The 25,012-nt window shown below is 42.8% G+C and overlaps 1 protein-coding gene across 6 annotated transcripts; it reads right to left on the reverse strand.

The window, feature by feature from the left end:
* Window positions 1-1,659: 1,659 nt before the first annotated feature.
* gata3 (GATA binding protein 3) lies at window positions 1,660-13,077 on the reverse strand. Of its 6 annotated transcripts, XM_079335150.1 has the most exons (7): window positions 12,471-13,067; window positions 11,955-12,333; window positions 10,567-11,100; window positions 8,364-8,420; window positions 8,154-8,200; window positions 6,006-6,131; window positions 1,660-3,184 (listed from the first exon to the last, which is right to left on the reverse strand). In XM_079335150.1, the coding sequence occupies exons 2-7, from the start codon at window positions 12,187-12,189 to the stop codon at window positions 2,906-2,908; spliced, it is 1,278 nt and encodes a 425-aa protein (XP_079191276.1). In that variant the 5' UTR covers window positions 12,190-12,333; window positions 12,471-13,067; the 3' UTR covers window positions 1,660-2,905. The 6 variants fall into 6 exon arrangements, with proteins under 6 accessions (XP_079191276.1, XP_079191278.1, XP_079191279.1 ...); XM_079335152.1 differs by lacking the exon at window positions 8,364-8,420 and having other exon boundaries at window positions 12,471-13,066; XM_079335153.1 differs by lacking the exon at window positions 8,364-8,420 and having other exon boundaries at window positions 10,624-11,100; window positions 12,471-13,061.
* Window positions 13,078-25,012: the final 11,935 nt, after the last annotated feature.

The following is a 25,012-nucleotide window of genomic DNA, read 5'->3' on the forward strand; positions in this document are numbered from 1 at the left end:
AGAAAGACGTCTCTGCACTATGACGTGTGTCATAGTTTCCTTTTTCTATGACATGCATGCCATGTGTAATGTAAGCTCTGTGTTGTTTAAGCATTTCCTCTCCTCAATCCTGCTCACTGTTTCGTCAGTCACCAGTCAGGCCAATCTAAACGCCACTTTGCTTCATTATTAAAGACACTCGCAGGTTAAACAGGCCTGCAGAGAAACGAAGCATCCTGCAGGTGAACTTAAGCACATGTAATGAGCAGACTTCGCAGAGCAGTATTTTGTACAATCAAATGAACAAAACGTAAACAAAGAAAGACATTTGTGTGGAGATTTTGCATGAGGGGGTTTTTGTTGTCGCTGGGCCCTCAGGCTGTATCAGTTCAGAGCTGATGATTTAGACCCAACGACTTCACAGCTGCTGAAACACTTTGAATCTGCAGAGTGTCGCACCGTGCACTTTTATTGAATCCCATTGTTAGATTGTGCTGGACGCATTTAAATGTGTCGTCTGAGGTTTGTGGTTTAATGTTACTGGATGCTCAGTATTTTATTACACCACATATTTAAAGGTGAAACTCGGGACGTGCTAGCTTTCAGCTCTGTGTGCATCGTTTCATGCTCCGTTTTAGCAGTGTGTTAGAGTGCATCACAATCAAACTGAGGTGAGCAAAATAAAGTCAAGAACAAGCCTGTGTGCTGTGGTCAGCAGTATGCACGTCGCATTCAATCTGATGTGACACCTGATAAGTTAACCTAATAGAAATGTCTGACATTTGCATCAGATTTAGATTGGAACGTGACTTTGGTCAAGATCAAAAATCAAAAATATATCATGTTTGGTTTTTCCAAATCTGAAACATCATTAGTGCAGTGTCTTCTCTGTCCAAACAAAAGTAACCAAGGTGCTTTTTTTTTCCCTTTCTGTCCCCCCTCCGTGCTGCATGTCACGCACAGACTGCGGTGCATTGTTGCCATGTGGTCGTGTAGTTAAATTGTGGTCTGAAAAACCAGAAGTATTTAACCGGTGGACTTTTTCTCAAATTCTTCTGGTGGAGTCCCGATGTCTTCACGGTCGCACGACAGAAAGTTTTCTAGAGATGCGGTCCAAAACCAACATAGTTCCTCTTATTTCCCCAGCTCAACTCTTTGATGTTATCAGCAGTAGCAACATTGCTAAGTGGGTTTTATGAGATGTTTTACATTTATTTGTTATCCTTTCAAAAGGTTGAAAACTTACATGTGTAAGTGTCCATGTTTTCTTTTTAAGATAAGGTGTATAAATAGTTTGATAAACGATCTAAGGTCAGAGGAAATGACTGAATTAATGCTGCTGCTGTGTGTGTGTGTATGTGTGTGTGTGTGTGTGTGTGTGTGTGTGTGTGTGTGTCTGTGTGTGTGCGTGTATTTATGGATCTGTCGGATGAGACAAAAAGCTCTTTCTGGCCGGCTGGCCTCTCTGACCCCGCTGTTTGATTTGTTCCTGCATCGTCTCTGTTTATTTCTGCTCTTCCTGTTTGGGCTTAACTGACCCTCGCGAGCTGCCCAGGTGAATGCTGGGTAAAGAAATAACAATAATAATAAATAAAGATGGCGGCCGGTAGCTGCTGGTGGTGGTGGGTGAAGAGTGGGTGTCAAAGATCACACAGAAAAGACGGCTCCGGACCACAGCGCTAACATGTCAACAGAGATTAAACTAGTTTATTATTTTCAAAGAGGGAAAAAAAATTACGAAACAAAAAAGCAGTCATATTTTACACTAGTGATTATTATTAAATTTTTACAACCATTCAGTCTGCATAACATAAAGAAATAATTCTACATCTTTGTTTATTTCGTATTTTTGGTACTCTGATTTATACATACAAATAACAAATACAGGAACTTTTTTCACAATGCATATAATCTGTGGGCAGGAAGAAAGTCTTTCAGGTGTGTGTGTGTGTGTGTGTGTGTGTGTGTGTGTGTGTTGTGTACATGTGTGTGTTTATGCGTGTGTGTGTGTGTGTAGGTGCAACACAAACCAATTGCCCGAGACCGATAGCACATCCAAAGAAAAAAAAAAAAAAAGAGAGCCATCTACAGCCGGAGCTGCAGACTCTCCGCAAACTTAATGCAACGCAATTCACGCAGGTGAAAACAGAGGCCTGCCCTTCTCAAAGTCTCTCCTCTCTTTTCTCCTCCCTTCTTTTCTTTCCTCCGAAGGCGTCCTCTTCACCTGCCGCGACTCGTACCCTTCTCCTCGTTAGCTGCCCGGGGGCATGTTTTCCTTTTTTTTTTCTTCTTACTTAATTAAAAAGTCTTCATTAAATGTACTGTATTTCATACAATTTGTACAAATATATTCAATGTCTGTCTCTCCTCGGTGAAGAAGAAAGGGGGAGGGGCTTGTGTGGGGGAGTTGGGGGGGGGGGGGCGCGGGGGTTCCTGTTACACAGGTGCGATTGAAGAGGGAGAGAGGCGGGTTTGGGAATTCAGGGCGAGAGGAACAGTTTCTTTTTCTTTTTTAAGTCTGTTTTCGTGATGTGTGGAAAAATGGCTTTTTTGTACAGAAATGGAGGTCCGTTTTTCGAGTGGATCAGCTGGGAGGAGAGCAGTGGCGGTTTAAGGGCGAGAGGAAAATGTTCTTTCTCTCCCGTGCTGGAGGAAAACAAAAACTCTTCCTCGTCGGAGGTCAGTGCGCCAAAAAAGGTAAAAGTCAAGTCTGCAAAGCATTCACATCGCAGAGGTACACTTTGATTTTATAAAAATAAGATACAACCGAAGACAAAGGAGGCTGTCGTCGTGGCACCGCAGCTCGCCTGGGAGAGGGGGGAGGGGCTTAGAGGAAAAGTTTATTTGTCTTTAAAGGAAGTGAGAGCAGGTCAGCAGAGGTACCGAGTGGGGTCAAAGTGGTGAGGGCGAGGGCCGGGTGCAGGTTTTAACCCATAGCTGTGACCATACTGGAGGGGTGGTGGGGGGCGAAGGAAGGGTGCATGGGTGTGGGGGTGCTCAGCATGTGGCCGGAGTGCGAAAAGGGGGGGAAGGAGGACATGTGGCGGGAGAGGGCGGCCGGGCTGAAGGAGCTGCTCTTGTCCATCAGGCTCTTGGAGAAGTCGTCCATGCTGTCGTGGGACTTTTTGCTCTTCTTGGACTTACTGGACATCTTCCTGTTCCGGGTTTGGATGCCTTCCTTCTTCATGGTCAGAGGTCGGTTGATCTGCTCTCGAAAGGAGACAGAGAAGACGGCAGGTTAGTATGTAGTCGCCGAAAAAGACGTGTCCATTAGCATGACAGGGAAGTACACCTGCACAGAACGGCTAGCAGAGAGCTACTTCACTCCACACGTTTACATGTGTTCCTCTGAGGACGGATACATCAGGTTAATGACTGGTGTTTGAAGCTGCAGATTAACCAAAGACAGAAATATCTGTGATGACCTAGGCGATCAAAAGGATGCTAAACACCTTGCTAGCTCCTATGTCATTCGCTCTGCTTTGTAACGTCCAGCATTTTAAAGTTAAGACGGAGGGACAGGAAATGCAAAAAAAACCCAATCCTCAACATTAAATGTGTTTGTAGGAGCTCGAGTGAAGGGACCGTCTGCAGGTTTTTAAAGAGACGTAAATATGTGCACGTTAAGCGTCCTCTCGGGCAGATTCAGGGTTATATATATTGACATGCTATAGAGTTCCATTATAACCCAATGTGACTGTCCCATCCTGAAACACAACATCGTTTACGTGTGTGTGTGTGTGTGTGTGTGTGTGTGTCTAGCCCTTGTTGTTTGTGTGTTGATTCTTTTCGGCTGAAGTGTATCTGAGCCTGCGTCCATGCCAGAAAGAAACAGAGAAAGAAAAAAGGGAAGGATGGAGGAGGAGACGGAGAGAGCGTCTGGCAGATCATGTGCGAGCCAGTCGACCACAGAGACACATGGCAACGATGACCGCCAACTTCTCCTCTCTCTCTCCCTCTCTCTCTCTCTCTCCCTCACTCCTCCTCCTCCTCCTCAACCGCTCGGCCCTGCCTTCTCGTGGCTAAAATGGCCCCAGCTGCCGTTTTCCAGCATCGGTTTAGCCGGGAACGAGAGCTGGATGATGGAATTCAGGACTGTGGGCAGGATTACGAGGGGAGGTGGATGAGGCCGACTGGCTTCCTGATCTTTCTTCCCGGGGAAATGGGAGCGGGGATTTCTTCCTCGTTGTCTGAGACTCTTCTTTTTTTTTTTTTACGGAGTGGCCTGGATGATTAGCAAAGGGCAGAGATCTGTGGTTTCATTCTCTAAGATGTGGCTCACTCTCTCTCTCTCTCTTCGCCTCCCTTCCTCCTCTACGCTCCACCTAAAGCACCGCTAAGGCCTCTTTGATGCCTGAGATGTCTCGCAGAGGAAACCCAGGGGCCCTCCGGACTGCGCTCAGGCCACCGCCCGCCCCCGAGACTTCAAACATAAAAGCTACGTCGACGTGTTTTCCAGTCAATGACCGCCACAGCAAAAAAACACGCGCAAGACTCTCACATCCTCCCCGACACCTGAAACCTCGAAGTGCTAAAAACAACCCCCCCAAAAAAATCATCAAATTCAGAACCCTCTGATAGCTTACACAAGAAACCGTCCGAGTTAGCTTCTTATCTCAAAGCGAACGGGACCACAGGCGAGCTTCCATCAGGTGTTTGGGGACACACATGCACTAAATTCTCCATGAAGAATGTGGAATTTGGTTCAAAGGGAGAAATCCAAAACAGAAGTCTGGATTTACCAAAACAAACTTCCCAATTACGCCCAGAGGTCGGGGTCAGTTCAGACGCTAATACGTAACGAGGGAATCTTCTTCTTCTTCCCTTTTCCTCGTCTGCACTGACGAGAAGCATGAGAACAGAGAAAGTACAAAACCCTCTCTTTATTTAACTTCACTTTTACACTCTCCATTTTTAAATACGTCTCTCTCCTCTCGTTTTAAAAGCAGCTGCCTCGCTGTCTTTACTGCTTTAGAGCACAAATATCTTTGACTTTTATTTTTGCGTTATTGCACGCTACTTTTCAAATCTGTTTTTTTTTTTTTTTTTCCTGAACGCATTGTTTTTCCACGACTTTCTTTGAGTCTAACTTTGACATTTATACACGCATTTCTCGACTTTTGTCTCCTTACATTTCCAAAAACAAGCTCCCAACTTTAACCATCATGCATTTCAGGATAAATCGATAAAAGTCTATTGGACTCATCGTGAATCATGTTCTCCTCTTGTTACAGCTTCATCTGAGGGAATGTGACACCCCTCACTTACACATCACCAAAACAATCAGAACACAACTCAACTGAAGGTTCAATATTTCATATGATTAAAAGTCCTTCAGAGGGATTCTTTTACACTTCATACTCTGACTACACTTTTACAGTTTCCTCACCGCTGAAGCATCTAGATCGACTTCTTGCAAAGTAAAAATAAATCTGCAGTTGCTGACAGGAGTAAATATGAGCTACAATTAGCCTGCTTTGTATGATTGTTTATTAATAGTTTGAACTACAATGTAGTGCTGATTCAAAGTGACAGCTCTGTGCAGCACAAATGAGGGGGGTGGGGGGTGGGGGGTGGGGGGGGTGAAGAAGTCCCCTGGGTTTTCAGAGGGAGGATGTGAAGTGATGTGCTGAGGCGATCCAAAACGACTCAAACTGGATTTGTGGTCAGAGGGGGGGGGACTCAAGCTCCAGAAGGGAGGGGGGAGAGAGAGAGAGAGAGGGGAAAAAAAGTCGGTCTGGAAATTAATGGAATTTTAATTAAGCCCCCTCCTTCTTTAATATTCAAAACGACGGCAGGCTGCGGGCTTAGTTCACTCCGCTCTTATACATTTTAGATTCGCACTTACTGCCAATAACTCATATTAATTCTACAGTATTTGTTATCAGCGTGGCCCGGAAAGCCTCTGCAGGGACGAGTCAGATAAATATTCAGACGAGGAGGAGGAGGAAGGTGCCCAGCAGGACGTGAGGAGAAGGAAGATGCAGGTGTGAAAATGAATATTCATGGAGGTATTTTCTACTTACATTGTGCAGTTTATAGTAGAGGCCGCAGGCGTTGCACACCGGGTCCCCGTTGGCGTTTCTCCGCCACAGCGTCGTCGTTGTCGTTTGACAGTTTGCGCATGACGTCCCCGCCCGTCTGGCTGCGGACTGCACGGCAACACAGAAGAGGACAGAGAAAGGTCAGATGACCCGCGAAATAACCCAATCAACAGCGACTTTCATTCTTACAGATTTAACACGAAGATACAATGCTCTTATAATTTCAATAATATATGAAGAAAAATAATGCGTTTGCAAAATTTCTTACAATAAATATATTTTAAGTTTTCTTCTATAAACCCTGCATTCTGGGGATATTGCACATCACTTTCTATATAATCTGTAACTGAAACAATTTTACGCACGTGCATTGTGCAAATCCATATAAGAAACCATTAACCATAAAAAACCATGCTTTATTTCCCTGCATACACACTCAATGCACATCATTTATTCTTTGCATTAACTCAAAGCTGAAAATAAACACAGAAATACCGAAAAAAAAAAAAAACTGAGCTGCTTTCACTCGAGGCTAAAAATAGCGTCATAGACGCATACCTCGTGCAGAATAAATATTTACAGAAGACATAAAAGCAGTGCCTTGAAATGGGAGAGCTATTAAATCTGATTAAATTCCCCCCTTTAAGTGTGTATATAGCTTGTTTTAACTGTCGACCTCGTGGCGCTAAACAATTCACATGGAAAGAAAGAAAAGAAGGAAAAAAGGGGCCTGAACGAGCTCATGGAGAGATTTGGTATCGATTATAAAGGCTCTTATGTTTTATACATATATAAATATATGAGCAGGCTTTTTTTCGGAGGGGGTGTGGGGGTAAATATAAATATCTAAAGCAGTGAAATGAACCCCGTTGTAATAATTGCACGCAAATTAAAAGCATGATAAAAAAAACACGTTTATTTTTGGCTTCGCTGCAGGCTGAGAGCTTTTTTTTATTTTATTTTTTATTTAAAGCCTCCTTCATCCTGACACAGTGAAAGTCGTGTCTTCTCATGGATTTAGCTGCCTGCCTGTCTGCTGCAGTGCCTTTGACATTGATGTTATAATCTCTAAAAACAATCAATAGACAGGTGACCGCAGAGGACACGCTAACGTAAAGGACTACATTATCTCTCGGAGGGATTTCCAATTATACACATGTGGTGGCCTAATAACCCCTGCTGCTGTGTGCTGTGAATAGCCAATAAACCCTTTTACGTCTTTATATGACGTGTCTTCAGTCTGCCTATAATTTGTTCCTTCTTCTGTGCTTTTATTCCCATATATTTTTTAATCATTTTCTTTCGCTTATACTGTTTTGTTGCTATATCATTTATATTTTCTGCACAAAATGGATGACATTTGACGTTTTGGAAACACATCATTCATCATTATCAAGGTAAAAACTTATCATAGAGACGCTCATGAATTCTCCTCTGCTGTCACTTTCTGGCCTCCACTGTTTCTCTCTCATACTTGCCCCCCCCCCCAAATCAAATGTGCAAAGTCAATTATGACGTTGCAGTTACCCTCGTCTGATCATAATCTTTGATTTAAGAAAGCACTCTAACATGTGAAGTCGTGACTGTGTGTCTGGCCCCGGCTGGCTCTCTACAGCCCTGCATGTTTTGACTGGGGAAGCGGGGCTTGTGTTGTTAAAAGCGACTTATCTGCGCTGCTCAGATATCCGGCAGCCCTTTCCTGGGAAGCCGGCTTTTCACATTATGGAGGTCCAGAGCGTGCATGCAGGGCTGGACTTGCACTTTGCAGCCCATGAAGCTTTGCCTCGAAAGAATTTTTTTTATTTAGTTTCATAAGAAGGTAGAGGGGGAACTCCTCTGATGAAGCTCTGATGACATGAAAGGGGTTTTCCCTGCCAAAACAACAGCTGCACCTGAACAGCAAATGTTACCTAAATGTTACTAAATGTGCACATTATGGAGCTGTTTGTGCCATCTATGAATGCAGGCCTGCAGCCTCGCTGCAATAAGCTACAGTAGCAGCTTTTAAAGCAGGCCTATAAAACGATGTGAATCAATGACATTCTTGCAAATAAAAAATAGCATCGTCATTGCATTTAAGGAGAAAAAAAAATGTGCAGTTTTTCTATGGTAGTATCTGAAAACAGAGACCTGCACTTGTCGAGTCAATTTCCTGCAGCTAATAGGCCTACTTCTTCCTGGATAGGGGAAAAAAACAGAGAGAGAGACGGAGAATGTCATCAACAGAGAAGGAAACGTGGAGGAGACGTACCAGCCGCCGCTTGGGCTTGATGAGGGGGCGATTCTGCCCGTTCATCTTGTGATAGAGTCCGCAGGCGTTACACAGATAGTGACCCGTACCATCCCGCCTCCACAGCGGAGTCGACGTGGCCCCGCAGTTTACACACTCTCTACCTTCTGCAAGAGCACACACACATACACACACACACACACAAAACATGGACACACCCTGGTCAGTTGATCCCTTTATAAAATCAAATAGATAAATAAAACATTTATTTTTATGAATGTAAATAAGCTGGAAATAAAAAGGTTAGAAGTCAGAGAATAATGCTAAATGTTATACATCATGCAAAATGCATCATGTTACATTTTAAACAACAAACATCAACAATAATATATTATTGCAAACATATGCATGGATTTTCTGCAGCAAGTATTTTATTTCACTCTCTGTCTCTCTCTCTCTCACACACACACACGCACACGCACACACACACACACACACACTTGGTTGACACACACACACTTGGTGGTTAATGTTGTGAAAACAGCATCAGTTTTAAGGTCCTTAATCTTTTCATAAACCACAAAATCTTCAAGCTAGTTATTTCAAACTGTGCAAAATGCCATCTGGTTTCTGAGCATTTTTAAAAAATCTATTAATAACAAGACCTTTTATCTTCATCTCATCAGCTAATTTATCAGTTTTTATAATCAAAAGAACTCTATTTAGCACTTCGGCTGTGTGTATAGCAGTTTTATAAAGGGCTGTGTCCTTTGTTTTGAACGATTGAGGGGCTTTGACTGGCACTTCTCTAGTGACACCGGCAGGTGAGCCGCGCACTAACAGTTTGATTATAGAGCAGAGAGAGAAAGGGGCCCTGAAACTGAAACAAGTGGAGCTGCCACATTATTTGAAAGCAGAGACTCTCACACAGCGCTTTTGTGCTCACGCCGAGAGCCTTTTTGCATTTTCATGCAGCCGCACTTCCCCTTTTTTTGTCTACCCGAGCTGTTAAAACAGACTTCTCCTTCACAGCCACACAAAAAGAAAGAGAGGGAGAGAGGGAGAGATGCATGTTTGAGTTCGTCTGGTTTTAGATGTGATAGACATGCAAGCACCTGGATAAGTGCTTCTTTACCGCTGCTCGAATCAAACAGGAACTCATCCAATGTATACCGATTTGAGATGGTAAAAAAAAAAATGCAGGCTTTTGCAATGCACGTTTAGTGTAATGCACAATTTAGCTTTCAAATAAAATGCTTAATTCTATCCAAGTTTAAAAGGAAAGCTCATATCTTTAAATGAACATTATCTCGTATTATCCTCGAATTAAAAAATCTTGATTTGCATTAGTGTATGATGCAGAATAATCCCGATGATATGCATCAGATAATCCACTGTTTTCTGTGCTCCCATCAAAAGCGCTGATATTAATCTCATTACTGCAAACTGGTTTTTCAGCTGCAGACATAACCTTAAAAATAATTACCAGCCCTCTTCTTCTTCTGCATAAATAGTAATATATCTCTGTCTGTGTGTGTGTGTGTGTGTGTGTGTGTGTGTGTGTGTGTGTGTGTGTGTGTCTCTCTCTCTCTCTCTCTCTCTCTTCCCTTCCTCTCGGTGCAGGTTCGTGCTCTCTGCCTGGGCGACGTTTCACCCGTTTTTTTTTCTTTCCCTGTGAATGAACATGCAGCATCCGGTGCTGAACCGCTGGGTAAACAATGCAACTGTGGCGCGCACTGGTCTGACAGTAATGGGATTATCTTAAACATATAAACGGGGCGACACAGCCCAGAGAGCTGGCTTCCCCTCTGTCTCTGTTTCTCTCTGTGTTGGTGTAGAGGAAGGTGGAAAAAAAGACCTCAATTAATCACAGCATTTGGCCATAGACTCGTTTACTTTTATCGGGATTTGATTTTGTTGGGAAAAAATCCAAATAATCGAAGAAGAAAAATAGTTTTATTTCGACGTCATAATTAATAATATATATGTATTCTTTTTTGATTAAATTCATTTTAAATTGTATTGCTTTTAAATAAAGTCTAATCTTAACTGTAAATTAATTTGACTGTATTCATATTTTTATTATCAGATGATGAAAGAAAAAGCTTTGAGGCATTTTGATGCGTCTCTAAAGAATTCAGGTTTGGCCTTTAGCCCCATATTGGGAGCTTTCTTTTTCAAGTGAGGGATGAATGAGCTCCTCGCGGGCATTTTTTTTAAAGGTATGAGATTAAACATGGCTGATCATTAAGGCTGCAAATCTGGGGAATATAATGTTAGATCAAAAGGGAATGTAATAAAGCGCACGCCTACCTGAACAGGACCTTGTTTTTGGTCTTGTTTTGGAACCATAACTAGAAGATGACCCACCTATCAGGCTACTTGGTGGGAAGAGGCCTGGGCCGTATTCGGGGACATAGGATGGGTATGTGGCGATGGGGTGGTGGGCAGAGGATGACCCTGCTCCGATTGATGCCACGCTCCGGCTGTGAGCTGACTCCAGTTTCATACTCTCGGCCAGGGTCACCTGGTACTTTATGCACTCTTTATCCTCCTGCCGCACCGAGCTGCTTGAGCCGGGGGTGGATATGCCTGGGTCCGGGGACACGTCTTTAGGAGGGGTGGGGGGGAACGTGAAGAGATGCGGGCTGGTGTGGCCGGTGGACAGAGAGGAGGAGGAGGCCGGGGGGTAGACGGACAGGCCTGCCGGGGAGCCGTGGTGCAGGGGGTTCTTGGGAAAGGGGCTCAGGTTCCAGGGAGAAGTGCTGTGGTGCGGGGCGATGCCTTTGCTCCCCTCCAGCCAGGGCAGAGAGCCGTGCAGTAATGAGGGACGGCACACCTGGCTACCTGAAGCAGCACAGAAACACACGGACACATTACGAGCTGCTCTCCTTGTTCAACAGCAAACAAACACATTCATGCATTTCATATTTCCAAGATTAACATTCACGTTTTAGCCCAAAGGCAAAACACTTTTACGCACAGATTTACATTTTGTTTCTTTACGCTTAACACAAATTAATCAGTCTCCAAAATACTTTCACCAGAGGTGACACTGCCCTTTAAAACTAGATCTCCATGTTTGTGATTTTAATATTTTATTTTTTAATTCTGCAGGCCATGAAGGCAACAACATGCAAGTAAAAAGACTCAAAAGATTCTACGTCGTGATTGATTGTTGAGGAAGTTAAATTCTGCAGTAAAGGGAACTCCACAAATGACTACAATGCGCATGAAAAGCATTCAATAATAAAGCTAAATATTGTGTAAATATGCTTCTAATCATTTACTGAATTATTATTTTACGTGCCAACGCGGGTGTTGGAATACACACTCGCCTGATCCAGAAAGACATTTTACGCACGTTATTTGTCAAGCCATTTCTTTGACATTTCTGATGGATGAAATTCCGTGTTTGGGAAGTTTAGATTTGTGACAGAAACCAAAGACAGACTCGAGGTAAACCATGCGTATTTACGGCGTGGTTTCACAACACTTAAAGCTCTCAGGTTTTTCAGAAAAAGACTCGGGCCAAAACCGAAACCTGGCCCGGCTCACAGTCAGATTATACAAATAATTCCAAACACGCTGTCTGTAATTTAATATTTGCTGTAGGGTTTAAATTACGCGGAAGGGTCTAAACAAGATAACGTGCTCATTATTAAATAAATAAAAGGCCTAAAGAGGCCGTTTGTACTTACTGTGAGGAGGAGGAGGGTACCTCTGGACGGCCCGGACAGAGTTTCCATAGTACGGAGAGACGTGGTTCCCCTGTCCATCGATATTAAAGAGTACATCCACATCGTCAGCGAGGGGATACTGCGAAGGGTCCATGTATGAGTGGCCGAGGCCCGGGTGATGTGAGCCGGGATGCTGCTCGTTCAACACCGCGGGATGATGGCTCATCCATCGTGGCTGATCCGCACTTACTTCCATGCTTTTCTGTGTGTTTTGCGTGTGTTTTTTTTTTCTTCAGCAAATGTTCATGCAAACCGGTACGAGTCACAAGATAAGAAAGAATCAGTCCAAAATCCGTGTATTTATATTAAATCCACAGGTTCCGCGCGAGCTTCCGATCACCTGGAGACAGAGAGGAGAATTTTAATGTCTGATATTCTTAGGGTTTGTTTTTTTTTTGCTCACATGCAGCACGACTAAAAGAGGCAAGCTTAAGTCAGTTTACCCCAAAATGAAGGATATTTAAACACGAAACATACCCCACATTACAAATGCAACAAAATAAATACGTCCAAAACGGAATCCAGTCCAACGCAGAGTTCCTGAACTTCTTCCTCTTTGAAAAAAACAGCAACTCAGTGTTTCAGCTCAACAAGTAGAGATTTGCACGAGCGCAGCGGATACTTCACCACACTCTGACCAGCACCAGCAAGTTAAACTCACTGATCAAATCTGTGTGTGTGCGCAGTTGTAGCCTCTCTCTCCATTAACTCCTCTCTCTCTCTCTTTCCCCTCTCGTCTGTGTGGATCGTGCTCGCTCACCCTTGCGCTACCTCTCTTTCTCTCTCTCTCTCTCTCTCTCTCTCTCACTCTCTCTCTAGCTGCCCTCTCTCTCTCTTTCTTTTTTTCTTTTTTTTTTTTTTTTTACAGTGAAGGCATTCTTTCAGGATGGCGCCAGGCAGCTCAATGCTTGCAGACAGCTGTGGCGCGACGCAACTTAAGGAGGGTCTGTCAGTGTCATCAGTTAAGGGGAGGGGCCTGCCCTAATTGAATATAACGTGGGGCCAAGGAGAGATGCAGAAGTAAGTACTGCAAGATTTTTTTTTCTATGACCTTGCCTGAAAAGATATTATTAAAATTAGGATATTTCTTTTTAATAGGTCTGATAAAAAAAAACTTAAACCCAAATTACGCATGAATGCATCCCAAAGGGTGCAGAGTCATCACGTCTTTTTTTCTTTTTTTTTTAAAATAGGGTCGACATAATAGTGTACGTAAACGTAACGTATAACGTAAACCTAAGTAAAAGTATACCTTTGTAGACAAACAAATGCACAAAGAAAGGGGAATATTTACACACACAAAACAAACTGTGCAGTCATGAAAATAAAAGTAGTGAAAGAAAATAAAAAATATTTTTGCCGAATTTGTGTTGGAAATCTGCTGTGTGCTGCACTTTGTGCACAGACGTAGTAAGAGGCTGCAGCACGCAGAGCCTGTTGCTCGAGGGGCCAAAGGCAGGTTGCGGGACATGTTCACGCTCTTAAAATTGTGACAGTGCGTCCTCTCGCGGTGACAGCCACATTATTCTAAAAGCAACATCCAAAAAACCCTGAACCCAGATCTCCTCGCGCTGAAGCAAGGACGCAGAGGCTTATAGAGTTCAGAATGTATGCTTATAAATACAATCTTAATGTAGGCTTCTCAAAGCTGTCACTGAAGTCACCAGTATCCATGCTGTAACCTTGCAGAGACTCAGACAGACAAGCAACAATGGAGCATGTCATTATTTATTCAAAACGGTGCATTAAATGGAACACGATAGCGTGCACAGGGAGTGATTTAACCCCCTTCGATTTTCATCTTTTCTTATTGGAAAGTTTAACATTCAAGCAATTTAAAGGGCAACCTTTCCCCCCCTGAAATCAGAGAGGAATTAACCCTGTATGCTCAGTGCCACACGTGTGTTGTTCACCTCCGGACAGGGGGGCTTCTCCATGGGGAACTATAAGTCTAAAGGAGCCCAGTTTGGCTTCTCCTTGCACTTCCAGATTGGCAGTTTGTAATAGTAGAATATATTTGTGTGTACGTGAGTGTGTGAATGTGTGTCGTGGGGGCAGCCTCCGCGACGCCACTGGATGTGACGTCACCGCGCGGTGTAAACAGTCAGGAAATGAACCCTCTCTCTCACACACACAGCTTGCGCGTGTTTGGCAGCAGGAGCGCGCACGCTCTGCACTATAGCACCGCGTAGGTTTCAGCCTGTCACTGTCTAATACCAGGTATACGCTCGGTTTAATGGGGAATATATGAAGACGTCAATGCACGAAATAGATCATTGATAACGCTTTCAATAGCTGGATAATTTCCTGCATACGGTTGTATTTTCACAGCTGTACGATTTCAAACTTCCAGGTCCAGGTGATGACAGCATTATTTGAAAAAAAAAAAAAAAACGTAAAAAAAGCCAATAATTTTATCTTTTTTTATTATGATTAGGATGTTGTTCCCAGCTGGGCGCGTGGGAGCTCTGACTGAGGCAGTGTTGGCAAAGCTTGCTATTTTTCCTCTCCAGGATAGCCCTACACCTGGAAAGAGAGAGAGAGAGAGAGAGAGAGGGGAAATGAGAGAGGGAGGGAGGGAGGGAGGGAGAGAGAGAGAGAGAGGCATGCAAACCTGAGACTGAACTTGGATGCAAACTGCTGTAGCTGCCATTGTCAAGCTGTCAGCGGACTCGTGTAATTATCCTCTTGAAAAGTATCGCTGAGGCCATTATCCACAAAGTCCCCGTTATAGGTGCTCAGAGGCAAACACATGACGGTAAATGTAGCCTAAAATCCCGATTATGTTTTTTTGTTTCTTGACTGGATGTATCGAAGCTTAGAGAAAGGGACATGGAAGCCGTCCCATGACTTGATTCCCCAAGCCTCGGTGTCAATAACGCCGGAGCTTATTCAGCGCAGAATAAGGCTGGCTCTCTTAAAAAGTTGTCATTTATAATCCTGAAAACTGTCTCCACGGAGGGAGAAACGGTGGCTTCAGCTTTCTGTCTCCCTCAGTGTGTGTGTGTGAGAGAGAGAGAGAGAGAGAGGGAGAGAGAGGGAGAGAGAGAGAGGTCTGGGTCTATTTTGGAAGTTAATGGCCTACAAATAGAAGCGCTGCGTTTGTGCGTAAAGGTTGATTCATAGAAGCAGGCGAGGGGCCAGTCCGGCTTGTGATGGCAGAGATAATTTCTGAGTGATTATGTCAGCCAGCTTTGATTAAAATCACGACATGGCACACTTTCTTTTTCTACACTGCGGCTGAAAATTTAAGACACGAACGGATTATTCCACTGCCTGTGTGTGTGTGTGTGGGGGGGATGAAATGTTTTAGATAACGTCTCTTTGTACGTATGTTCGTGTGTGTGTTGTGTACCTTAACTTCCTGTGCGTGTGTTTGCATCATCAGTTATTGACAAGGATTTCCAACTTGAATAATAATCTCCTTTTGTCATGTGATTGGCCAACAAGATAAAATCACAACAACAATAATGAACATAAACAGTAATGTATCTCACCAGTAATACTACTTCAATAATATTAATTTCAATAATAACCGTACTAAATATAAATAGTTTATTCGTAATATTTCAAAAATAAAATACATGTAAAGAAATGTTGTTTTTTAAAAGAACATGTTTAATTTATATTTCATTTAGGCTGTTTTATTTCAAGCTTTGTGATTGGCTAATGGTCCATAATGTGTCCCATATTTTTCATAAAGCGTCCAAAATAAACATGACCTTTATTAACCTTTTTTCTTCACAAAGTAAATAAAAAAAAAAAAACCTACACAGTAAAGAACATAAAATAGAAAATACTGTATAAAAGGCTACATGTTATGAAGGCTAGGCTAAATAATTAGCCTAATAAATGGTGAAGCCGTAAAGCTGCAGGTGTTGTCTGATATGACCGTGTCGATAAGCAGCTACAGGCTCCAGTCATTGTGATAAGATGTGTAATTGTGATCTCTTTCACGGGTTAGATATTCATTTCTTGGCTACATTTTAAAACGAGTCGTTAGCTGTTCGTGTGCTCCGTGAGTCATCTGTCAACCTTTCTGTCTTTTCAAGAAAAACACTCCAGGTTGCTCCTGTGTCAGCATGTGAACACACTCGGCTTCTTAGAACAAAACGAGGGCGTCAAATTCTGCGCTTGAAACTTGAAAAACCCAAAGTGCATTTCCTAGAATGATTTAAAACGAGAACGTGAACATTTAAATCATCGTGTTTTTTTTGTTGTTGGTGTGATTTCTTCGAGTGTGGAAAAATAAAAAAAAATAAAAAAGTAGCACTCCATGGGCTAATTTGTGTCATTCTTCCCATCGAAGAAGAAAAAGAGAAAGAAAAGAAAAAACAAAACGGTCTGCCAATTTTCTGACTTGTGATGCTTATCTGCGTCTATATCGCTGCTCGCCAGACGCACTGATGTAATCTTTGATTTAAAGCACATGCGGGGCCTCCTCTGCAACCCCAAAACTAACTCATTTAGATTTGTTTTTTTGTTTTAGTTTTTTTTTTACTTCTTCTTCATAGTCATTAACGAATTATTTTTCTTTTTATCACATACAGACACAATTTCGACGCGTGTTTCACAACTTCCATTATACCCAAACAATAAATCGACAGTGATACGAGACTCAAAAGAAACCACAGCACCTCTGCTGCCCCTCATTGTCTCGCTAAAAGACGGTCTCTCGTGGCTTTTATCTCGGTTTAAACCATTTATAATGTTTAATAAACATACTTATTTATTTTAATGAAAATGTGCCAAGTTTGGCTATTTTAAATTACAAAAGAGAAATGTTTTTTAAATAGCCTTTAGATTCAGTTCAAATGTGCGCGAGCTCTCTCTCTCTCTCTCTCTCTCTAGCTCTCTCTCTCCATAACCGTTAGACATCCTGGCCCGTGACACTTGTGCACGTGAGATGCCCTTAATTTAGCGTCCTATTCCTTCTCTTTCTCCGCCATAACAAGACATACCGACCATAGACGAGATGGAGGCGACTAATAACGGAGGAGGGAAAACGCAGCTTCAGCAAGCCTGACTCCTTTTTTTATGACCCGCCGGCAAAGGTAATCAGATCAATTTCACGGCTTGTATGAGATTCTGCCTATACCACCAACCTGAGCGCGAGGTAATAGGTCGTTAAAACCCCTCATCTGTGCGAGGTATGGGGGAGAGGTGGGGGTGTAAAGATAGGTGGCTTCATATTTTAAGAAATGCAGCTTTAAAAAGAAACAACAACAACAACAAAAAACGTGTCAATCTTGAAACGAGCGCAAAACTCAATGCTGGTTTCTGTTTTTGACCGGAGATAATTACGCGTTAGCCAGCTGAAAGAATGTGGCAACAAAAGCAGCAGCTCGAGACGACGTTCACGGCAACAATGGCGGACGTTATGGGTGTTATAGCCGGTGTTATCAACACTACAGCCCCCCCCTCCTCCCCCCTTTCCAAGCAAGTGCTCACAGCCACACAGTGGACAGCAACAGAAAAAAAAGATGTAACCAAAGGCAGCTTCGTTAACCAGCTCAGTGTTTCGATTTATTTCAATTATTTTTGAATTAGCCAAGCATACAAAAAGCCCGTTCACAAAAGTTTCCCATCATTCATAAGACGAGCGACATCAATGAGCTCTCATATCAATACCACTGACAGGAAAGAGGCAGCCGATTGGACGCGGCTCTTTTTTTTTTAAGGTTGCACCGACTCCAGAGCGAATCTAAATATTTACTGACCTGTAGTTGTGGACGCTGGACCGGATGATGGAGGCGTTTTTTTTCTGCGGATGTGAAGAAAGAGTGACATAGAGATGGCAGCGCCGATGGCATTTAGAGAGAGAAAGAGAGAGAGAGAGTGAGAGAGGGGGGAGAGTGAGGAGAGCTGTGGACGTAGGAAGAGAGAAATAACAGAGTCTGTCACAGAGGTGGAAGCTGTGGTGGTGGTGGTGGTGGTGGTGCGCGCTCCCTTGGTCCCGGAGTCACAGCGTCATATAACGAGGAGAAGCACGCACACACATAGGCTACCGGGCAGGCTGCACGCGCGTCTGGGCCAACCAAAGGCGGCCTCCTTTACCGTACTTACTGTACAAGTGCACGCCAGCGCTTCCGGGTCTGAAACATCACAAGAATAGAGGAATAGAAACCAAATCCAAGCCAGTACACAACAAGGACCATAAATGAAGATGTTTTAACCCTGTTTATGCTATTATTTCTTTTTTTATACACTTAATGTTTACATTTTTGACCCCCCAAAAATTCTGGTAATATATTTTATTTTTTATGCTAATATTTGTATAAGATAAATGTAAGTAAACACCTGACTAATGCAGGTAACGCCCACGACCATGGTCTAATTTCTCTCTATAAATCGAATATTACAAGTAGAATATGTTCTTCTTAGAAATAAGGAATAAGAAATTAAAAAAAAAAAAGTATTTCAGTGGTTCAAATAAGGACAAATTGTGCATATGTAATTCTGAACGTTGTGTAGGCCTATATGTGTATTATCTATATATCCATCCCTGTAAGAATGGTGCAGATATTTCAGGGCAGAATACAACATCACTGCGTGACACACAAAATGTTGCACCTCCTTTTGTGCTGGAAGAGGAGCCTCTTTCTCTCCTCCGCCACAAAAGGACAGATGAAGCCGTATAGCCTGGGTGTCTAATCAACACAGGAGATCCGCGCCAAACTCCACAGCAATTAGAGCTACATCTGAACAATGTGTAAGCAAACAAAATCTGAAATCTTCCCGTATCGAAATGCTAATGTGAGATTGGAGCTGCGTGCATTGTGGCACTGGCTTTTCTTCTTTTTTTTTTTTTAAAGCAGTTGTTCTGGGGGGGGGGGGGGGGAAATGGCATATACATCCAGCACTAACCCGGAGCATATAGAGGCCTGCTAGCCTGCTTATTGACACCATGGTTCATTGAAAGGAGCACCAAGCAAATCCGATCCTTCTCTGTGTGAAATGCACTGAGGAAAAGAGAGGAAGAGGAGGAGAGGGAGGATGCTGCAGGCTTGGTATCTCTAATGTTGCGCCTTTCCCTCTTCGAAGGAGAATGTAAACTGATCACACCCCAAATCTATCTTTGGGGGAAGAAATTCAATTAAGGTAATAAATGAAAGATAATTGGCGTTGTATAAACTTACGAATGCAAATGTTCAGCATAATGTGTCTTTTTAAAACCAATGAATAATTCAGTATTTCCACGCATGCATACAGGGTAAGCAGAGCTTTTCATTTATGGAATTAGTATCTCAGTAAATAGAATTACAAAATAACACATCCAGATCGTAATGATTTATTAATCTCTGTTGAAATAAAGTGCTTATTTTGGGGCTGATTTCGATGTAAAGGTGGACTTAATATGCGGATTTGATCAAATGTGCACATTGAGAAACACACCAGATAATTAAAGCATATTATAGGTGTTGTAAAAAGATTAATTATGAGGGACTATAACGAGAATCAATTTGGTCTTGTTTAGTCGGGATACAATTGAATAAGAAGGGGAAATAAAATTAATAATTTTTTGAAAGGGAGTGGATATAAAATGCGTTTTTTGGGAGAGGAGGGGTGCAGATTTGAGAAGTCAATCCTTAATTAATTATAAATGGAGACTGTAAATGACTTGGATGCCGTTGATCTAATACTGAACCACACTAAAGAGGGGTAGCCCCCTTCTTCTTCTTCTTCTTTTTTTTTTTTTTTTTTTTTTTTTTTTTGGCGTTTTCCAGAACCGAGCTTGACGCCTAAAGTCCAAAGTCACGCTCCCCTCTTCTCCCGCGTGCACCCTCTGCCGTGAAATCGCGTGATTAATGTAGAATTTGACGCGAGCTCCCGCGTGACAGCAGAGCCTGACAACAAGCTATAAGCACAAACCCTCCGGTACACACACGCACGCACACACACACACACACACACACACACACACACTGCACGGGCCGTAACAACAAGCAAAGCCCGCGTGCGCACACTGGCCTTTTCTGCCCCAGCCCTGCTGATATTTATAATCTGAGAAAGAGGCGTCACAATGTCACCTTTATGTCCTGATTAAACACTGCAGCACTTTCAGAGGGCTCGCGTGTTTTTAAAGGGTTAATTTTGCAGATTCAAATAGTGCAGCATCCAGTGGAGCAGCGCGTTATCTGCTGCACCGTGGCTTTTCTGCACCGTTAGTGCGTAAACGGAGGAAATCATTTACGGTCACCCGCTTTTATAGCCTCCTGGTGTAGCCTAAATTTTATTAGACACTTCCCACTCCAAATGTGAAATAAATGCTGCAGTATATATCTCCCCTTTTGTCCCCTGCCTACACGATTCCTCGCTGTAAATGTCGAATAAGATGACCTTAATTTAAGACAAAACACCTCCAAAAATGTATGGGCCACGCATTATCTATTTACTTATTTATTTCCCTCAATGTGTTTTATTATTCTCGTCCTGTGCAACCCTCCAAACGTTAAGCCAATGTGTATGTGTTTCTTTTTTTTCTCCCTTCACGCCGGCTTCTCCCTGCGATTTTATTTTAAAATATTAGGCCGAGGTGGGGAGAATTATAAACGACTCTGCTCTTATCTGCTCCCTTCACGTATCCAGGATCACAGAAGCTGATTAAGAAAGAAGTCACAGCCAACGCTGGATTCATAATGATTTGGAATAATGAATCCTTATCTCCCCTCTGCAGATTATCAGCCTTTCAGCTCGCCATGTTTTGTTACATGGGATAATTTATTGCATCTAATACATCACAATGAATCTGATGGGGGAAAGTGATGGCCATGTTAGGAGAGAGGCAGCTTTTTTTTTATCCTGGGGCAATGAAATGCCTTTACGATTTTTAATTGGTAAAATATAAGGGGGATCTGATAAAAAAAAAGGAGAAAAAATAGAAGCACAGAGGTATAATCTTGCCTGCTAGTGTTCCAGCAGCACTCTGCACTATAATTAGTGTGTCAATTTCAACCTGAAATTAACAGCATCGACCTGCCATCTCTGCTTACGCCAGTGGAGTCAGCTAGATCCTAATTTCGCATGATTTATTTTTCACCAAGAAGAGATAATTAATCATAAACACTGAAAACAGTGCAGCAAAGTGGAGATAACAAAATATTTGCATCTAAAAAGATTCGATGAAGCTAATTCGTTTTCACCCCCACCTCCCCATCTTCAAGCCCACCTGATCTACTGCAGTCCTCGTGCAGCATCTCCAAGTTTTTTTTTTAATTTTCCATGATTAATCTTTGTGTGGTGCTGTATCATTAATCACTACATAAGATGGGGGGGGCGACATGTAGCTCCCCCTCCTCCTCCCGTGTAAATAGAGGCTACAGTGTGGGGAACTGTAATTGTTGAATTGTGGATGTGGAGCAGCACGTGCATGGTGGTGTCACTGTTGTTGGGAAATGTGCCATCTTTTTTTTCATTGAAAGGAGTAGAGGGGGGTGTAGCCTATAGTAGTCTGACAACCAGTAGGATGCAATGTGCTGAAGCTTTTAACTAAGAGGTCCCACTTTAATCTGAGAATTTTTATTTTCTGGCATGGATTTTGAATTTTAAAATTCTGTCTTTGAAACGTGTTTACTTAGACCTTTATTTTAATTATTTGTCTCAAAGATTTTTGTGGTTAACCTAACAATGCTAAGATTAAAATCTTACATTTAAAATCTAGAGATTAAAATCAGATTCTGGAGAAAGGAAAACAACAAAAATATTGAGTTGAATTCTTAGAATAAAGAAAATATTCATACAGTTTTTAATCCTGAAAATTAAAATCAGAATCAAAGTTATAATTCTGAATTCTTGATTCTGAAGTTCATTTGTGAATCTGAGAATGAAGAAAGGGTACTGAGAATTAAATTGGAACAAAGAGTAAAATGAAATTCTGAGATTAAAGGCAGAAATCTGAATTTTTGAATGCTAAATGTGTGTTGATAAAGTCAGAATTATCCTTTAAAAATTTTTTGGATTTATAAAAAGTCAGAAATCTGAGTTTAAAGTCGGTAATCTGAGATTAAAATCAGGATTCTGAAAATCTGGGAATAAATTCTGAAATCAGAGATAAAAAAGTTTAAAGTCAGATTTTCCTCACATGTGGCCCTCGTCATCCTCAGTTATATTAATAATATTATAGAGGTTATTATTATTATTGGATAATGAGTCTTTGTTTGGAAGTCGTCACTGGCAGCGTGCCCGTGCAGCTCTGAGTTTTTGGACGGCGTCGTGTTTAAACTTGGGCGTGCTCACCGTGCCAGGATAAATTTGCATTTTATTTGCAGCTGTAATTAGCTGATCAGCATCGCTCGCTCTCTCTTTCTCTCTCCCTCGGCCCATCTTTCTCCTCATTATGATTTTCTGTTGCCTCTTTCACTGCCCCCCGTCTCTCCCCCCACCAATCCCTCATTTTCCAATGTCCTGGCAGCGCCACCAGATGTTTATCGGTTTTATACCCAGGGACAGTGCCATGTCAAACAAACCGGGGATGGACACTTACAGGCAGGCGGCTGGGTATCCAGGCAAGCCCTCCCCTCCTCCTCCGCCTCCTCTTCCTCCTCCTTCTCTTCCCTGGCTGAGCAGAATAATCCTGGACTGGGTGGGCCAACTGGGAGTCCAGTGAGGGTTTCATATGAAAGACTAGATCACATTGGCTGTTGCTTAAAAAAAAAGAGGGGGGGGGGGGGGGGGGGGTGTCTGAAAATAGCCTGATTTTCACACACTGTGAAAGAAAATCTTAATCTTTAGTCACATCCAGTGGAGGCTGATGCTGCGGCCCTGATTCTGCAGATAGAGATGTGGAGATGAGCTCATAATGAGATGCGAGGCTGGGGACAAACATTCAGTCAGGAGTCCTCCCAGGAGACATCCTCACAATACGACCTGCCTGTTATCTGCGGGGGAATGTACTCCCTCTTTAATGAGCAGCCGTTTATTATAAACACACACTCTTTTAACCTCATAATTGAAAGATTGGCTCTGCGGGAGGCTGACCCCCCACACTGCAGCCGTGCATGCATACACTATCTCCATCTCAGTGTAGATCACCTGTGTTGCAACAATCACAACAACACGTCAGAGGGTTTCGCAGAGCCCCCCCTGGTCGGCCATGATATACAAATATTTATCCACTGATAAGAAACCGCAATGCTAGCAGATAACCTCCTATTCCACTGCGTCAGGACTCTTTGTCTGTACAGTCTCAGCTGTTACAAAATATTTCCCTTCCTCTCTTTTCTTAAATAAACTGTCCTCTAATTCGTTAGAGCGTTTTTTTTTTAGGAGACTCTCTGAGCTGCTTTAGTCAATGACTGTTTGTGGGGAATCAGAGCAGGAGAAACCAGGTGGGAGGAGGGGTTAAAAAAAAAAAAAAGGATGAATGAAAGAGTAACTTGATTTCCCTCGCAATCCATGGAACAAATAGCCAACATTTAACGTTTACACCCTGCCTGGCGACTCACTGGCGCTGCAGGGCCGAGCCGAGCCTGGCTAAAGTGTCCCAAAAGCCTTTGGAGGGGGAGGGGGGTCGGCAAGTCCCCGGATATCGGGTTCTCCAGATCCCCTTTAAATGACTGTCAAAAAGGCAAATATCAAATTGCACAGGGTCTCACTCAATGCTCCCCCCCCCCCCAGCCCTCCTCCTCCTCCTCCTCCTCCTCCTCCTCCTCCTCCTCATGCTCTGTGAGGAGCCTCTGCCAGCCTGGCACCAGGAACATGTTCATGTAATCTGAATACTTCTCTAAGAACAGGAATAATTCTTCAGTCTGCAATCTCTGATTGGTCAAAATGGATCCGTATCAGGCATTTTAAGGGTGCGAACCATCGACTTACGGATCCTGATATTTTAAAGTAAAGATCAGAAACACTTTAAATGCGTTATTTGTAGTTGTGATGTCATGATATTATTGCTGATAGATCAATAAAGCAGTTGTTTAAACCACATGCAGCACTGAGGTTCATCACATGGTGCGCAAACAGGCATGCTAACTCTAAACAGCTTCATTACATCAGTGAGTTAGCATGAGACACATCCTAGTGGAGTGAAAAAATAACAACACATGCATTACCATGCGTTCCAGCCTCTGTTTAAAACACACCAAAACAATATGAATATGTCGAGCTGATGACATCATCCAGTCACAGTGGACCTCCTCCCTTTGATTCATCTCCTTGTGCAGAGATACACACAGAAACCAAGACCATTCAAATCTCCACTCGAGTCCTTTAAGAGGGTTTAACTTTAACTTTCCCAAATTAGACACAAATAACACATCCCTGTTAACGGTGCAAAGGCTTATCTGCAGAAAAAGGCCTATGCATTGTCATTAATCTCCACCAGGCTAATTAAATTAATCCATCGCCTCTTGGCATTGGAATATAACGACCACCACTAAATCCTCTGCAGGATAACAGATTTGTTTAGTTTTTTTTAAACCAGGAGAGTTCCCTGCTTTAATAGCTTACAAGAAAAGGCCGGATTCATTATCACTTTCATGCCTCTTATTCTCTTACAGATTTATCCAAATAAAATGCACAAAGTGTAAAATTTTTTTTGTTTATTTTTTTGGGGGGAGGAAAATAGAAGGAGAGTTGGAGAGTCGTGCGTTTGATTGACAGTCCGTCCGCGGGATCATGTTTAATCCCTGCCTCTCTCGAGCCCGTTCAGAACTCATTTCTCCACCGCGAGATGGGGGACTCAGATGGTTGCCGGGGCAACGGCGATAGTGCTAAGCCATTTCCATTTTCTGCGAATGAGGGGTGGAGAGGGGTGTTGTGGGAGATGGGGGGGCATTTCTAACAGAGGTCGTCGCAAAGTCATTCACAAACGCAGAGGAGTGGGTCATCACTCTGAAGGAAACAGAGTACTCCTTACTTTACTTAGAAGTAACGAGTATTTATTAAACAGGAGGTCTCACTCCTCTCTCTTGAGAAGAAACTAATCCAACACTTACCTGAAGTCAAATGACCAATTCCATGCTGCTAGACATTTTGATTTGGAGTCAAAGTTCTCCCGTTAGAGGTCCATGTATGGATGT

The sequence above is a fragment of the Symphodus melops genome (genome assembly GCF_947650265.1).
Source record: "Symphodus melops genome assembly, chromosome: 22".
Lineage (NCBI taxonomy): Eukaryota > Metazoa > Chordata > Actinopteri > Labriformes > Labridae > Symphodus > Symphodus melops.